At 35.6% G+C, this 17,422-nt stretch overlaps 1 protein-coding gene across 2 annotated transcripts in view; it reads left to right on the top strand.

Moving 5' to 3' along the window:
• Positions 1-17,422, top strand: part of KCTD5 (potassium channel tetramerization domain containing 5) — a 79,192-nt gene that overhangs the window by 38,579 nt on the left and 23,191 nt on the right. Inside the window, exons 2-5 of one of the 2 annotated variants that reach the window (XM_074196959.1) lie at positions 3,418-3,526; positions 6,138-6,229; positions 13,156-13,251; positions 15,005-15,121. In XM_074196959.1, coding sequence (XP_074053060.1) covers positions 3,418-3,526; positions 6,138-6,229; positions 13,156-13,251; positions 15,005-15,121 — 414 coding nt within the window. The remainder of the gene's footprint in view (positions 1-3,417; positions 3,527-6,137; positions 6,230-13,155; positions 13,252-15,004; positions 15,122-17,422) is intronic. The other variant, XM_074196960.1, reaches the window with a different exon arrangement.

Below are 17,422 nucleotides of genomic sequence, written 5' to 3'. Positions count from 1 at the left end.
GACCAGATTTGAACCCAGGTACTCCTGACTCCAGGGCTGGTGCCACCTAGCCGCCCCCTAGTCCCTTCCAATTCTTAAAATTTTGTTAAATTCATTAAAGATTCATTATATTTTAGACATTGAGAAAGCAATTTCTCAGGAGAATACATAGTGGTTTTTAATTTTTTATTGATGTCTTTTTATAACATCAAGATTACCTCCAGTATCCCTCCTCTTTTGCCTCCCCTACTATATAATGATATGTTTAAATATAAAAGAAAAAGAAAAAGAAAAATCTGCAAAACTGATCTTTGCTTTTAAGAATTTTGAAAATATATGTAACATACCAATCTAGTGAACCTCTATCTCACCTCAGGAAAGGAGTAGGGTGGCACTTTCTTTCATATCATTTCTTTTGAGATATAATTCTTCCTTATAGTATTATAACTTCTACTTTTTTGTGGATCTTTCCTTTTAAATTATAGTATTCTTCATTTCTGTTATCATCCTACATATTGTTTTCTTGACTTTGTTTATTTCATTCATTAGTTCATGTGAATTTTTCCATGTTCCTCTGTCTTCCTAATTATTTTTTCTCACAGCACAGTGATATTACATTGCATTACATTTGTTTAGCTATTCCCCAGTTGATAGACTTTGTTTTTAATTTTTTTGTTAGCACAAAAAATGGACCAAAAATATTTTAGTGCATATGAAGACTTCTTGGTATATAGTACTGTTCACCTTAGTATATTATTTTTTTTTTAGGTTTTTTTTTTTTGTAAGGCAAATAGGGTTAAGTGGCTTGCCCAAGCCACACAGCTAGGTAATTATTAAGTGTCTGAGACCGGATTTGAACCCAGGTACTCCTGACTCCAAGGCCGGTGCTCTATCCACTACACCACCTAGCCGCCCCACCTTAGTATATTATTGATAGTGTAATCTCTAAGTCTATACAATAGCCTATCTTCCCCCCCCCCCCCCCCCCGGGACTATTCTCATCTTTGTCATCTTTATCATTTTTTTGCATTTGACCTTAGTGATAATGCTGTTTAAAATTAATGAGGAAGGTGGCTAGGTGGTGCAGTGGATAGAGCACCGGCCTTGGAGTCAGGAGTATCTGGGTTCAAATCCAGCCTCAGACACTATAATTACCTAGCCGTGTGGCCTTGGGCAAGCCACTTAACCCTATTGCCTTGAAAAATCTTAAAAAATTAAATAAATGAATAAAGTTAATGAGGAAAACATTGATACTTATGTTGTACTGATTCCATAGTAAGAACTTCATTTGTTTTATCAAACCCAAATGCACATTTAACAACTATTTTACATAAAATTCACACAAAACAAACCCACACAAGGAGGTTAGAAGTGGTACATTGACTTGCCCAAGATGCCTCTAAAGAGCTTTAGTGTTAATTGTGAGACATGGAAGATACTGGCACAGGACCGCCCAGCATGGTACCCCTGCAGCAAGAAGGGACTGTGCTCTATGAGTAAAGTAGAATTGTAATTGCATGCATGAAACTTGAAAAGTGCACATTTAAGCATATCTCCACCCCAAATGTTAAGATTTGTACCGATCCTGTTGTGAAGCCCTCCAAGCTCCTATTAGCCACAATCTGTTAGCCACAGTTGAACGGATTGTACCTTGACTCTACTATTGAGATGTCATTGCCCTCTTCAAGTGCAAAAGATAAACCATATATACTCAAGGGGATGTTCTAGTTGTTTCCAAGTACTTGAAGGACTGTTATGTGGAAGGTATGTTAAATTTGTTTTCCAGAGGACAGAATCAGAAGCAGTGAGTAGAAGTTACAGAGAAGTCAATTTTGGCTTCATTTCAGAAAAACACTCCTAATAATAACTTCCCAGAAGTGAAATGGAATGCCTCCAATATAGTGAGATCTCCCTCCTAAGAGGTCTTCTAGCAGATGTTAGATGAACAATTTTCATGTATATTATGGGGGGGGGAATTCCTTAAAACTATTGACATGGGGTTAGATGACCATTGAATTCTCTTTCAAGTCAAATACTGTGATACTGAGAGTAGTAAACCTCTTACTACATCTTTTATAAGTAGTCTTTCAGTCTGTTCTATTTAAAGACCTCCAATGATGGTAAATCCATAATTATCTTAAGGAAGTTATTTTATATTTGAAGAGCACTGATTTTATTCCTATAATTTCTACCTCTTAGTCCTAGTTCATTCTTTCTTCTGGTACCAAATGAAATGAATATATTCCTTCATCCATATGCCAACCTTTCACATATTTCAAGGCAGTGATTATGTACTTCCTTAAGTTTTTGTGGTGAACTTGGTGGGACTGGGCTTGAAATCAGGAAAACTCATCTTCCTAAATTCAAATCTGCCCTCAGATACTTAATAGTTGTGTGATCTTGGGTAAGTCATTTAACCCTGTTAAGCTGTTTCCTCATCTATAAAATGAGCTAGAGAAAGAAATGGCAAATCATTTCAGTATCTTTGCCAAGAAAATCTCAGATGGGGTCCTTGATAGTTGGATATGACTGAAATGATTCAATAACAAGAAGTCTTCTTTGTCTGGACTAAGTATTCCTAATTTCTTAGATTTTTTTAACTGAATATCAGAACATAAATAATATTGACTTCTTGGTATATTTTCAGTGTCATTCAGAAGTTAAACCTCTACAATCTATCTATAGGACATATATGTCTCCTATATAATTGACCAGCCTTGCCTTAAGTTCTTCCACTCATTCCAGGTGTAGTGTGATTTAATAGAAAGATCAGTGAGGTCAGATCTCATCTCTGCTATTTAATATTTACCCATGTGAGCTCGGTCAGTTATTTACTTCTTTGTGTTTCTTTCATTGTCTCTAAAATCAAGGGGTTGCCCTAGATGAATACTAAAGTTCTTCCCAATTCTCACTTATACTTTTAATTCTGATTTATAGATGCAATGGTAGAGGGAGCTCTTGAAAGGAATACCACCTCCACTGATAAAGATCAGCAACTTACCTGTCAGTTAGAGTCTTAGAGGGTTGCTTGGTACATTGAAAGGTTAAGCAGCAATTTACCCATATTCACGCAGCTGGTATTGTCAGAGGTGGGATTTGAACCATCATGGGTTGAAGTTTGAAGGAGGAAAATTTAGACTCAAGGACAGAAAATTTTTATTAAAATTAATTTATTTAAAGTGAAATGGGCTACCTCAAGATAAATAGTAAGTTCTTTCTTATTGGAAGAGTTCAATTGGAGGCTGAATTTCAACAAGTAATGGATTGGTCTAGAGGATAATAGGTAACTTGAGGTTTCCTCCAACTGTATGAATAGGGGCACTTTCAGACCACTTTGGTTGGATCTTTAATCTAGTTCAGTGTTTTGCACATATCAGAGCCCTAATGTTTGTTGAATTAATTGGAATTTATTTTTTATCAATGTTTTGTTTATTGTAGGATGAAACAGGTGCCTATTTAATAGACAGAGATCCCACCTATTTTGGACCTGTCTTGAACTATTTGAGACATGGGAAACTGGTCATTAATAAGGACCTCGCAGAGGAGGGTAAGTTGAAAACTTTCTACTTAATATTTCCTTTAATGAAATAAGGTGAGAATGGCTGGAGTCTTCATAATGTGTTTCTAAGACAAAAATGCTAATTAATACTCTGTTTCCTAAAGGAGAAGTATCATTTAGACTTGTATAGGAACCTGTATCTCAGACTGTGCATTCTTCCCTATCTACCAGAATGATTTGGTGATGCTAAATTAGAAGTTCTTCTTGCAAGGATTTAAAATGTAGAGCTAATAGCAAGAACTGATAGTGAGTAGGCTGTTTCAGTTCACTTTTTGATTTGTAGTCTATATTTGACCATAAGCATACTCATATTCTTAAATATAAATAACGGTTAAGATGGAGTCTGAAATCTTTGTACTTTGAACAAATGAAAGACTTTTCAGATGATATAATAATAACTGACATTCATTTAAGTTTCCAAAATACTATTCTGAGTTAAATATTCAGGAACATTTGACATAGTAATATACTTCTAAATTCTGCTCAGATTTCTTCAGTCAGAATCCTCGTGATCATGGTTTGATCTCAGGATTAATTTGATCTCAGAATTAATTCCATATTAAAAAGTAGTGGTTCTCGAAGCTTGTTTGGAAAGGGAGAATTCTCTAGGCTATTTCATAGGTTCTTTGGATAAAAATAGATAAGACATCATATTTTGCAAATCACATTCATTTTTAATTAGATTCTGACTGGTTTGAAAGAAATGTCTGTAAGTGACAAAAGACATTTCACATGTTCATGACAGCATGAATATTTGATACCATCACTAGGAAGAAGAAACTATAAATCAAACTGTATCTTTATAAGTCTGGTACAGTGTTTAAATGTTACTTAATTGGACCAATATTTAGCTTAGGAAAAATAGTGCTAGGTTCCACCTTAGAGTGTCAAGTTTTAAAGTTCTATTGCTTTGAACATCTAGTGCTTTCCTTATATTAGTCAATTAATGGTTGAAAATGAATCCACTTCATCTCTCTTTATCATACAGTTAAAGTATCTACTGATCCATTTATATTTTAGGCATTCAAGGTAAACAGCATCATGGATTAAGATGCAAACCTGTTGCTGTGTCTTAGTACGAATTATCTAGTAGACAATGACAAGGATTGTGAGAGTGATGAGAGTTCAGGTTTCTTTTAGTGCTTTGCAATTTAAAAATCACATTCTGTGCAGGAGTCCTGGAAAAGAAAAAGTAAAGGCCTCGTTCTCAAATTGATGAAGAAACTCTAGGAAAGTCATTTAACCTCTGAATCTCAGTCCACACAGCTTTTTCTCTACCTAGCCTTGAATCAGGTGTTGGATTGCCTGTCCCTCAAATATCTGTGCATTACAAAGACTGTGTATTAATTATTTTGTTATTCTTTGAAGAACTATAAGAATTTCTTTAGTTAGCAATCCATAGCCATATGAAAAAATGTTCTAAATCATTAATAGAGAAATGCAAATTAAAGCTTCCCTGAGTTACCACCTCACACCTCTCAGATTGGCCAGTATGACCAGGAAGGATAATGATCATTGTTGGAAGGGATGTGGGAAATCTGGGACACTATTACACTGTTGGTGGAGCTATGAACTCATCCAACCCTTCTGGAGAGCTATTTGGAACTATTGCCCAAAGGGCAACAAAAATGTGCATACCCTTTGACCCAGCAATACCACTACTGGGTCTATACCCTGAAGAGATGAGGGACAAGGGTAAAAACATTACTTGTACAAAAATATTTATAGCAGCCCTGTTTGTGGTGGCAAAGAATTGGAAATCCAGTAAATGTCCTTCAATTGGGGAATGGCTTAGCAAACTGTGGTATATGTATGTCATGGAACACTATTGTTCTATTAGAAACCAGGAGGGACGGGATTTCAGGGAAACCTGGAGGGATTTGCATGAACTGATGCTGAGTGAGATGAGCAGAACCAGAAAAACACTGTACCCTCTTAACAGCAACATGGGAGTGATGTTCAACCTTGAAGGACTTGCTCATTCCATCAGTGCAACAATTGGGAACAATTTTGGGCTGTCTGCAAAAAGGAGAGTACCATCTGTATCCAGATAAGGAGCTGTGGAGTTTGAACAAAGTACAAGGACTAGTCCCTTTAATTTAGAAAAAAAAAACAGATATCTTATTGTCTGATCTTGTTACCTCTGAGAATTCTGTTCTCTTTAAGGATATGATTTCTCTCTCATCACACCCAATTTGGATCAAGGTACAACATGGAAACAAAGTAAAGACTGACAGAGTGCTTTCCGTGGGGGGGGGGGGAAGCAAGAAGCAAGATTGGGGGAAATTGTAAAACTCAAATAATACCTTTAATAAAAATAAATTTTAAAAAAATTAAAAAAAAATAATTTCCTTAGTTGACTTTGTAGAGTCCTTCCAGACTTGATTTGAAGATTCCTTTAAAGTAGAAAGGTTTCAAATGGAGGAAAATACAAGGAATATGAAGAGCTATTTTTCCACAAAGGAAAATTGTTGTTTTTTTTTTAAAAGAAACAACTAAGAATATTCTCCGAAGAGCCAGTTCATTTTATTTTCTAGGAAGCTTATAAATTTCATGCAAAGTTCCTTTAAAAATGACTTTTTTTTTAATATCACACTAGGGGTTCTGGAGGAAGCTGAATTTTATAACATCACTTCACTAATAAAACTTGTAAAGGACAAAATTAGAGAACGAGACAGCAAAACATCACAGGTGAGACTGCTGACTAATCTAATCTTTGTACTCCTGAGGTAAGAAGTCAACATGATTCACTCTTTTCTGTTCTCTGATGGTTTTGGGCATCTTTTTGGGATGGGCATCTAATTTTGGTACATAGGTCCTGCCCTCTCTAGTGAGGTCTTTGGATTGTGGCTATACAAGTTTTAAAATGTTTCTTTTCCCTCTTCAGTCATCCAGTCCCTGATGAACCAGTCCACCAAACCTTTTGTGACATCATCATTATCATTCTCTTTATTTTGTAGCTCACATGCAGGATGTTTGGACAGAAAAATCTTCACTTTACTGTTTTTCATTATAGAGCTGTTCCAAAGATCACAAAAGGAAGTAGCAAACTGATGGGAAAAATGCTCTTTATATGTAGCTGGCAGAAAAACGTTTCAGGTTATGTGTAATTTTTTTGAACTTTGGGATTTATTTAGTGTCTGTATATGTGTGTTAGGTGCTGTGCCGGGCACTGGAAGGAGGAGGGGTGGAATAGTCATTATACTCTATTAGGTAAGACAGTAGCACTTAAGTACATGTGTAATACAAAATAAATGCAAGGTAATTTAGAAGGTAGGGTACTTAGTAGTTGATCAGGAAAGACTTTGTAGAAGGAAGCTCTAGACTAGGACTGAGCCTTGAAGGAAGTAAGATTCTATGAGACAGATTAGATAAAGCCTTTCTGATATCAAGACAGACAGTTCAGATAATAAATGGAGTAACCTGAGGAAGGAATAGCAAGAAGGAAAAGGGGAGTCCATGTATATTGAAATTAGTAAAGCGGGTTAGGCCTTCCAAACCAAGGAATCTAATCCTAGAGGCAAAAGGGAGCTATTGCGGTTTGAATAAGGATGTCAAAACTAGTTTTTAAGGAAAATCACTTTGACTTTTTGTTCCACAGTCAACAAGCATTTATTTTAACATTCATTTTTGTTTAAAAAAAATTTTTTTTTTCTTACCCTCCATAAAACATCAAGCAATCTGGTTATATAGGCACAATCATATTAAACATTTCCATGTTAATCTTGTGACTAAAAGAAGAATCAGAAAAAAGGGGGAAACCCCAAGAAAGAAAAAACAAAAACAAATTTAAAAAAAGTGAAAATAAATACTTTGATCTGCATTCAGACTCCATAGTTCTTTCTCTGGATGTGGATGGCATTTTCCATCACAAGTCTTTTAGAATTGTCTTGGACTACTGTCATTATTTATCATCACACAATATGGCTGTTACTGTATGCAGTGTTCTCCTGGTGTTCTGCTCACTGAATTCAACATTATCAGATCATGTAAGTCTTTCCACATAGGAAAATCACTTTGGTTATTTTATGGAGGGGGTGGAGTGAAATGAGAGATGCTTGAGGCAAAGAAATTAATTAGGAAGCCTCTTATTTTAACAGTCCAGGTAAAAGGTAAGGATGATCTGTGTAAATAATGAGAAAAAGTTGGATGCAAGAGGTTTTGTAGAGATGGAAATGGCAAGATTTGCCTATAGAACCTTGAAGTTCACCTTGCACTCTACAAACTGGCAAAGGTAACAAAAAGATGGGAATTTTCAGTGTTGGAGGGATTATGTAAAGATAGTCATTAATACTATTTAGGTGGAGCTTGTGAATTGTTTTAATCATTTTGAAAAGCAATTAGGATTTTTACAAAGAAATGATTAAAGAGTCTACCTTTTGAGCCAGAGATAGAGGCATATGCTCCAAGGAGGTCAGTGACAAAACAGAAGGCCCTCATATATACACTAAATTATTTATGACAACACTTTTGATAGCAAAGGACTTTTTAAATTTTCATCCTTTGTACATATATATTTCCAAGTTACAAAGTTTCCCTCCACCCTCCCTTCCCACTTCCCCTCCCCAGATAGCAAAGGACTTGAATCAAAATAGAACCCTGTTCAATGGAGAAGGACTAAAGAAATTATGGTACATGGGTTTCATGGAATATTGTCAGCTAAAAAATGACAAGCATGAATACAAACAACCATGAAAAGACTTTGATGAACTGACTCAAAATGAAGTAAGCAAAACCAAGAAATCATGCACACAGTGTTATGTGTGAATGGAATGTGAATGAAAATGACAGCCAAAAGCTAGTCAGAATTGAATTCTTTCAAATTATAATTTATTATTATAGAAGAGCTGTGAGAAAGCATCTTTTCTATACTCTCACCCCTTCCTCATCCACCTCCATCAAACGCTTCCTGACAAAATTGGTTAGTTTTGCTTAACTCTTTTTCTTTCTCTTATTCTTTTTTTTTTAGGGTTTTTTTTTTTTTTGCAAGGCAGTGGGGTTAAGTGGTTTGCCCAAGGCCACACAGCTAGGTAATTATTAAGTGTCTGAGGCCAGATTTGAACTCAGGTCCCCTGACTCCGGGCCAGTGCTCTATCCACTGTGCCACCTAGCCACCCCACCCTCTTATTCTTTATTATAAGAGATGACTCTCTCTGACAGGGTTGTAATGAGAAATGTAAAGGACATAAAAATAAAAATAGCATTAAGACATATTTTACAAAAAAAGTAGAAGGATAAGGGCAGCTAGGTGACTCAGTAGATGGAGCACTGGCCCTGGAGTCAGGAGGACCTGAGTTCAAATGTGATCTTGGATAGTTAATAACTATCTGTGTGACCATAGGCAAGTCATTTGACCCCATTGCCTTGCAATAAATGAATGAATGAATGAATGAATGAATGAATGAATGAATAAAAAGTAGCAGGATTTGGATTTATATAGAGTGATAAATAAAAAATAATGTCAACATTATGAACTTGAGAGACTTGCAAGCATGATGGTACCTTCAATAGGGAATTTTGGACCAGTAATGGATTAGGAGCATAAATTTATAGTAGACCCAGGTAGTGCAATTATATGACTTTTTTCAAGCTTTTAAAAAAATTTTATGAATTCTAAATTATCTTCCTTTGATACTCTCCCCCAACTATTGAGAAGGCCAGAAATATGATAGTCATAATGCATGTTATGCAGAATATTTCCACATTAATCATTTTGTGGGAAAAAATAAAAAGAAAGAAAAAATATGCATCAGTCTGTATACTCGAAAATCCAAAGTCCATCAGTTTTCTATTTGGAAATGGATAGCATTTTTCATCATGAGTCCTTTAGAATTGTCATGGATCACTGAATTGATCAAAATTGTTAAGTTGTCCAGCCCTTTTTAACAAACAGGAAGTAGGAGTGAGGAACCTGGTAAAATGAGTGGCAATAGGCTAAAGGGAATGGAGAATTCAAAAACTGAGGAGGACATTGTAATAGTCATCCTGAGTAACTGTAGGATTGAGATAAGGAAAGGGAAACAGTGAAGTCAGAGCAGGAATAATTCCCGAGAAGGTACTGGGTCGAAATATGAGAGATCACAGTGAGAATGTTTAGGGAAAAGCATAATGAGAGAATGATAGATTAGGATCAGATAGAGGAATTGATAGCATTTTTGATAATTGAAGTAGAACAATTGTGGTTGAATGTTGAGATGCCCTAGAATAAAGGTAGGATTTCAGAAGAGGAAGACAGTGAGCCAGTTACATTTCACTTCTTTAGAAAGAAGGAAAAATGATCTGGTAACTGGTAGAAGACATGATTTGTGTGATGATCAATTTTGTTAGAGTGTTCTTAAAGAAAGAGAATCTGCTGAGCAATTGTAGCAGAGGTATGATATGAACATTGAGCCAAACTAGTAGAGACTCCCTGGCTGTCCATTAAGTGTGTATATTTGTGGTAAGCTCTATCCCTGCATCTTCTAATGCATTGAAACCATTAGACTCTGTTCCTGAGCCAGACAGTTTTACAGTTGAAAGCACAGCTGATCCCTTCCCATCTAGCCAATTTAGACTCTGCTATTAGCCAGGGCCTTCCCAGTGCAATGACTGCCAACTTCTTTCCTAAAAGTCACCATTGTTAATAGTGGAGTCAGAATCACCTTAAAAAAAAAGAAAACTATCTAAAACTCTTTTATTGCTTCCCAGCTGTGCTCTGATTTTCCATTCATAATACTGCTATTATGTCCATTTATAATTATCAAACCACTCACTTAAGTGAAAATTTTTTACCATTCTTGAGGATGTCACATCCCATGAATTGTTTCTTAGGGAAAATACCTTGCTGTGAATTTAAAAGAACAAGAATGGGATTTCATGAGAAGTGTTTCCCTGTAATCACCAAGTCAGATCCTCCCACTTCCAACTTCCATCCCCCATCCCTTCTCAAAAGATAAGATAGTTTTTCATTTGTATCTCCTAGAGATTCCTTTAATTTTACCTGATGCTTTGTTGTATTCCTTTGGAAATGAACTGATTTTGTCCATTTTCTTTTTTTTATATCTAAACTTTAGTTTGCTTCCCACTCTGCTTACCTTTCACTTTCATAATATTTAAATATTTGTAGAAAGATTCAGGAGTCAGAGCTGGAAGGAACCTTTGTGATCATCCAGCTTCTTCATTTGACTGAAGAGGAAACTGAAGTCTCCATAGGAAAAACAACTTGCCTAAGACTACACATTGAGTCTGTAGTAAAATAAGGACTAGGAACCTAGATCTTTGGAATCCCAGTAAAATATTTTTCCCACCAATTCTAAAGTTTATTTTATCAGAGAAAGCTCAGTATATACAAAATCTTGTACATAAATGATTGCTGCCACCTTACTGCTGATCTCTTTCCCCATATACCTCTATTGTATTAGCATTGTTACCTTGTTTGCCTTGAAAGGCCCCATATTTTTTCCTTTGAGAGCCTTTACCTGTCAGTAAGCTTAGCTTGTTGGAAAATTTACCCACCCACCTCATAGGTAGTTCAGCCACCTCTGGCATCTGTCCTTATTTCTGTCCCTGTCATAACCAGTGGTATCAGAAATCCATATTGTCCTTCCTTCTCCTTTTCCTTCCCCATGAATTTCATATCATCTTGGAAGGGGCTTTTGTGGGGTGTAAAGAAGGGAGTAGCTGTGTGGTTGGTTGGCATTGTCAGTTAAAAAAACTTATTTCACCAGAATGAAATATTCTGTTCATCCTACAATTCAGTTGCATCATATGTGAGATAAGACTTTTGTGAACTGATTTGGGAAACTACCCTTTATAGCATTGTTTCTATGAAAAAATGTTTCCCAAGTCTCTGAATTAGAAATGAACATTTGACATATATTCCATTAAAAGATGCTCTAGAAATGTAACTGACTGATATAAAAGCAGTAGTAGGATTACTTTTCAGTCACAGGATCTTTTTCACTTTTTGTTATTGTAAAAGTATGTTGCTTATTTTTTTAAATGCACATTTATAGGAATGTGTATGTAATTTTGTATATATGTCTACTTCTGTAAGTTTTCATTTTTTCTCTTTCCTAATCCACCATTCTTTACAAGTTAAATTTATTTTCAAAATGAGGCCATCTTCATTTTTTCTGGTTAATTGGGCTAAACTGAGCTCAACTAGGTTTTCTTTCCCCTTTTCTTCCCCATTCATTTCTTTACACATTAAAAGTACCCATTTGTTTTGTAATTAGACAGGACTTCATTATAAGAATCAGTGAAAATGAGAAGTCAGAATGCAGATGATAATATATATATATATACATATACATATACATATACATACATACATATATATATATATGTATATATTAGCAGCAAAGAATTTAACCATCATGAGTCCTTTTTTATTAGACAATTCTCAGGTTGAATTCCTAATTTGAGAAGCTCAAAATACCCATCTTGAAGTAGGTTATCCTAGTTGCTAGCCCAGGTCTGTGAGCCCTTCTCATGGGACATCCTGGGTAGGCTCGTTTTACTCACCTACTGGTCATTTCATTCTTCAACTATGATTTTCTTTTTCTTTTCTTTTTTTTTTCCCCCAAGGCAATGGGGTTAAGTGGCTTGCCCAAGGCCACACGGCTAGGTAATTAAGTGTCTGAGTCCGCATTTGAACTCAGTGTACTCCTGACTCCAGAGCCGGTGCTCTATCCACTGCACCACCTAGCCGCCCTCAACTATGATTTTCAATAGGAATCTATAGCATGGGGACAGATTAGATTCTTCTGGTTATGACATTTTCTATTAGTAAGAACCAAATGCTTCTGAGCTGACCACAGAAAGAGGAATGCATTTTTATGATAAATAGTAGCCATTATATTTTGAATTATGCTTAGAACTGGAGTATATAACTAAATACTGGAGAAATAATTTACAAACAAGAGCCTTTCCATACTAACTTTTTGGGTCTTTCAAAATTAGAAAATAAAAAAATTATGCTTAGAACATAGGAAGGGATCAATGTATCCATAATTTTCTGAGATTCTGAGGCAGTTATTAAAATGGTAGGAATAAAGTGAATTGATTGCCAACATTACATGAATGAATGAGACATTTATGAATAAGCTCTTTCTATATGCATTTTAGGGAATACACATCAAAAAAACTAAGACAGTCTCTTCTCACAAGAGATTCCCATTTCAATGGAAGAGACAGCATATTTGGAAGATTTCTAAAGTTTTAATGGTTAAATTCTCTACTGGCTATTCAAAGCCTTATTCGCCTGATAATTTTCTCTCTGGAAGAAAAATAAATGAGTGAATATATGATAATTTCCAGCTGCAGTGGAACCCTTTGAATTTTGAGGACATTGTCTTTTTATTTGGAAATAAGTGGTAGGAATATTTTAAAAGGAGAAATGAGAGAGTAGAAAAACAGCCACCATCACTAATATTAACTTCCAATCTTTATGAATACATTCCTTTTATTCTAACCTAAGCTTTGTATTTCACCAGGGCTTTAAAATAACCAAGGTAATCTGAATTTAAAAATTTGTTGCATGACCTTTTTTGTGGATTCCAGGTGGAAGAAATGTTATCTACTGATAATTGTGTTGTATGCAAGTTTTCTGAATACATGGCATTTTTCTTTAATAGGTGCCAGTCAAGCATGTCTACAGAGTGCTTCAATGTCAAGAGGAAGAACTCACCCAAATGGTTTCAACCATGTCTGATGGCTGGAAGTTTGAGCAGGTAAAGAGGAATGTTGGGGAGATTGGAGGTTATTTTTCTTTTCCTAATGTTACAGAATTGGAATGGTTTGAAACATCTATATCACTATTTTATAAACTATAAATTCTTCTAAATGCTAATGACAAAGGAATTGTGTTTTAATGCTTGATGGCTCAAGGGACTGGTAATTGAATATTCTACTTCCAATATCCTCATTACTACTTTACTGATTTCTGGAAGTAAGGTATATCTTAAGGTTCAGGTGCTTTAAGCCAGCAAATAGAGAATGAAATCAAAGTAAAAACCACATTTACTGCCTCCCCCTCTTGAATCAACCACAGAAATCAGAAATGGGGAAAAAACTGCTGCCTTTCGATTTAGGGAAACCTTATCCTCTTTTGTTGCTACAGCATCTTTGTAAACTCCTTTCTTAATGTGCTTATTTCAAGATGTTTGTGTTCCCCTTTATATTCTCCATAATCTACTCCATTTCTAGTAATGTCTTCTTAATGGAAGTTAAATGACCTATGATGGCTTCTTACCTGTTTGTTTCTCCTCTCCCCCTCTTTCCTTTTTTCTCTGCCCCTCCCTTTCTCTGCTCTTTCATTTCATCTTTCCCCCAAAGGGAATGGTGCCCTGACTTTTGAGTGCTTTTGCTGTGGGAGTGGGGGGGGGATGTTTTTTGCTTTGTTTCTCTTCCATTCTTTTATATCATTAGTCTAAGATAAATGTCCTTCCTTCTTTGTCTTTACTTGTTACTGAATATTTTCCTCTCTTCTTTGTTAGTGAAATTAGTTTGCCAAGTAAGTCACTATGTGCTACTTTCTTCGCATTTATTTTATTTGTTCTGCTGGCAATTGTTTCTATAAATTTTCAGTTTTCTCTTCCCAACTCCATATCTTTTCCTTGCCTTTCCTTCTCATCCTAGTTTGTTTCTATGCATCAGACTATGATTTGTTTTTATTTCTTTTATTATTGCATAGTCTTTCACCTACATGCTGTTTGTTCCTTTTGATTGAGATTTCAAATTTTCTTCATGGTCTTGTAATTCCTATATCCATTTTTATAAACGAAACCAAGATGCTAAATTTTAAGTGATCCCCCCCCACCCCAAGAGCTGTTGGTTGTATAGGAGAAAAATCAGTCTTAACTTCAACTCTTAATGACCCATCTTTCCGTTGAACTTCATAGCTATTTATTGAGTGCCTATTATAAATAAGGCACTATACAAGGCATCTAGTAGTGACAATGAAACTGCTTGCTTCTGGGAGGTTACAGTTTGGTGTGGAAGGGTGGGGTATTTTGGGACTTGAGGAAGATGATCCTTACTGATAAATTTTTTTTAGTTATTCTTTTTCATCTTGCAGTGAATTTGGTCCTATATTATTATTATTATTATTACAACTCCTGTAGGCCCAGGAAAAAAGAAGTTGTTGCTTTCCTTCCTAGTTAAGGGATTATTTACCCCAAGTCATTTGAAGTAATTGATCATACTTGTAGAGTACTCTGATTTGCCCTTAAAATCAAACTTGGGGAAGGGGATCAAAGGCAAATAGAACTTAATTTTCTCTCTTCCCATGTACTAGTATAGAAAGGGTTTATACAAACTGTAATACCATTGGAACCCTGGTCCTGGGAAATTTTGCATGTTCATGACCATGGAGAAGGATGCGGGTCACAGAGGTTAACAAGACCCTTTGTGACACAGGGGACATTGATTGCTATAGCATCACCAAGATTTCTGTTTGTGTTTTGCTTTGATTGGTTGTTGCAGCTTGTCAGTATAGGTCCTGCCTTTGGCTATGGCCGGCACCACCAGTCAGAGTTTCTGCTGATAGTGTCTCGGGAAGTGAGAGGGGAGGAGACACGTTTCCAGAAATGCTGCAGTGAGGTGTGTCCCACCCTTCCACCCCTTACCAAGCCCATCTTGCCACAACCTGCATGAATGAATGTCTTGCATTTAAAAGTTATCTTCCCCTCCCCCCCTCCCCCTGCTGCTTCCAGGTCACACAGCTTCCTTCTTAGGTGCATAGCTGGTTCTGTTGTGATTGGCTTCTCATCACTTTCTTTTAATCTGTGGCATTTAATTATACCCTACAAATGTTCAGGACCCTATATGTAAGGAAGAATTGTGTTTCTTTCTCTTTAGACTTGACTTTTTATAGCTTTTTTTGTGTAGCTAGTACATAATTATAGAATCAGAGAATCTCAGAGTGATTCTATTACCTGAAAGCAGGGATATTGACAGCGATAGCAGCAGTAACAGCTGCATTTATATAGTGCTTTATGATTTGCTAAGTATTTTTTTTAAAAAATCCCATTTGATCCTCTCAAGGCTGTGAAATACTACAGATCTTATTTCCAACCAAGAGGTCACATGATCTACCCAAAAATCTGTGTCATGAGCAGAGACTTTTTTTTTGAAAGACAATGGTGTTAAGTGACTTGCCCAAGGTCACATAGCTATGTAATTATTTAAGTGTCTGAGGTCAGATTTGAACTCAGGTCCTCCTGACTCCAGGGCCGGTACTTATGCACTGCACTGTCCAGCTGCCCCCATGGGCAGAGACTTAAACCTGGCTCTCTCTTGATATACTTCTAGCACTCTTTCAGCTACATCACACCAGCCTCCTCATTTAAAGATCCACAGTGATGGATGTAGTGAGTTCCTCCTTCCTGAAGAGAGGTTTGTTTGGAGACTGGTTGGTCTGGATGCTATAGAGGGCCTTCCTGCTTAGGTACTGGTTGGATTGGATGATCATCATATAAATAGTGATGAGTGGAAGAAGGTTTTGAGTCAAAAGGGCTAGTTCATTGTGAGAGCAGTTGATTCTTCAAGTTAATTCCCATAAAAACTATTTTATACCTCTCAAATTTAACTGAATACTAACTCCAGGTCTCTGAAATTAGTCTATGTATTTATCACAGCATCTTCTAGTCAGTTCTTCATTTCTCTAGCAGATTTTTATTTCTCTTGAGCTATTTGTAGTTCAAGGCTCATTCTTACTTATAGTAACCAAGTGTAGTAATCCAGGAATAGGATGTATAATTGAAATTCTTCAAAATCTAAAAAAAAACATAAATTCATTCAAATTTCTTTGACGCCAAAGTGACTGGAATTGCTTATTTGATTTCATTCCTTCTTCCTGTTTTGTACATGGATACTGTTAGTAAAATAGTTCATAAAAATAATATTTATTGACATATAATACACCTTACAACTTTTTTATAGTTTTAAAAGCACTTTATTATTGAAATAAGAATAGCCAATAGGAAAGAACCAAGAATCTTGGAGGATATGCAAACTAGATAATCAAGAGATCACAGTTAGGGCCTTTCTTTCACTGAAGCCATTTTTATTAATTCTTTGATAATGGACAATGATTTTTCCATTCTCTGATGAAGTAGAATTAATTTAGAGAAGGAAAGAAGTAGTCACTTCTTTTCCTTTTTCTCTCCCAAACAATTTGTAATTTCTTATTGATGATTATCCTTCTTAGTTCAGCTCCCTCTACCTCCTTTGCCTTATACAAAGATACTAAATGTTTCAGATGAGCAAATGGTCAACCCCATTTATAGTAGAAGCATTTCTAATTCAATAGGGGAAGTCTATTCTAACTTAATTCAAGATCTAAATTATATATATTTTTTTCCAAAATTTCCACTTTGTAGTCTAAAGTGCAGTATGTTCTATAAGCTACAATATTTTATGGGTATCAAACAGAAAAAAAAAGTTGAAAGTATGACATCAAAGGTAATGTATTGTAAATCTAAAAAAAGACTTACTAGATTAAAAGGTTGAAAGGCCTGAAGAAAACTTTAATTTCTTTTGTCTGTGGCTTGACAGAACTTCAGATTTTCTTCCCTGTATTTTTATTATTTGTGAAGAAGCCTATGCCAATTAACAGAGTGATTATTTTGAAATTTTTGCTTAACTTGAACTGAAAATCAGATTGAATGATTTCAAGGCTCCTTCTGCTATTCTGCCATATGTTTCTAGGTACCTAACCTATTCAGCTACATTGAAACTAGAAGTAATTGAGGTAATGAACTTCTTGCTAGTTGAGGGGTTTTGATCTCCTTTCTTATTGAGCCTCACCTCAAATTGGTATTATTTCTTAGTTATACTCAGTACATAAACTGCATCTTTGTCTACTATCCACTTACTATAATGAAGTTAATTTTCTCCTTG

This window comes from Macrotis lagotis, chromosome 8 (assembly GCF_037893015.1).
Source record: "Macrotis lagotis isolate mMagLag1 chromosome 8, bilby.v1.9.chrom.fasta, whole genome shotgun sequence".
NCBI lineage: Eukaryota > Metazoa > Chordata > Mammalia > Peramelemorphia > Peramelidae > Macrotis > Macrotis lagotis.
Note: the sequence above shows the minus strand (reverse complement) of the source record. Positions and strands in the feature narration are given on the sequence as shown.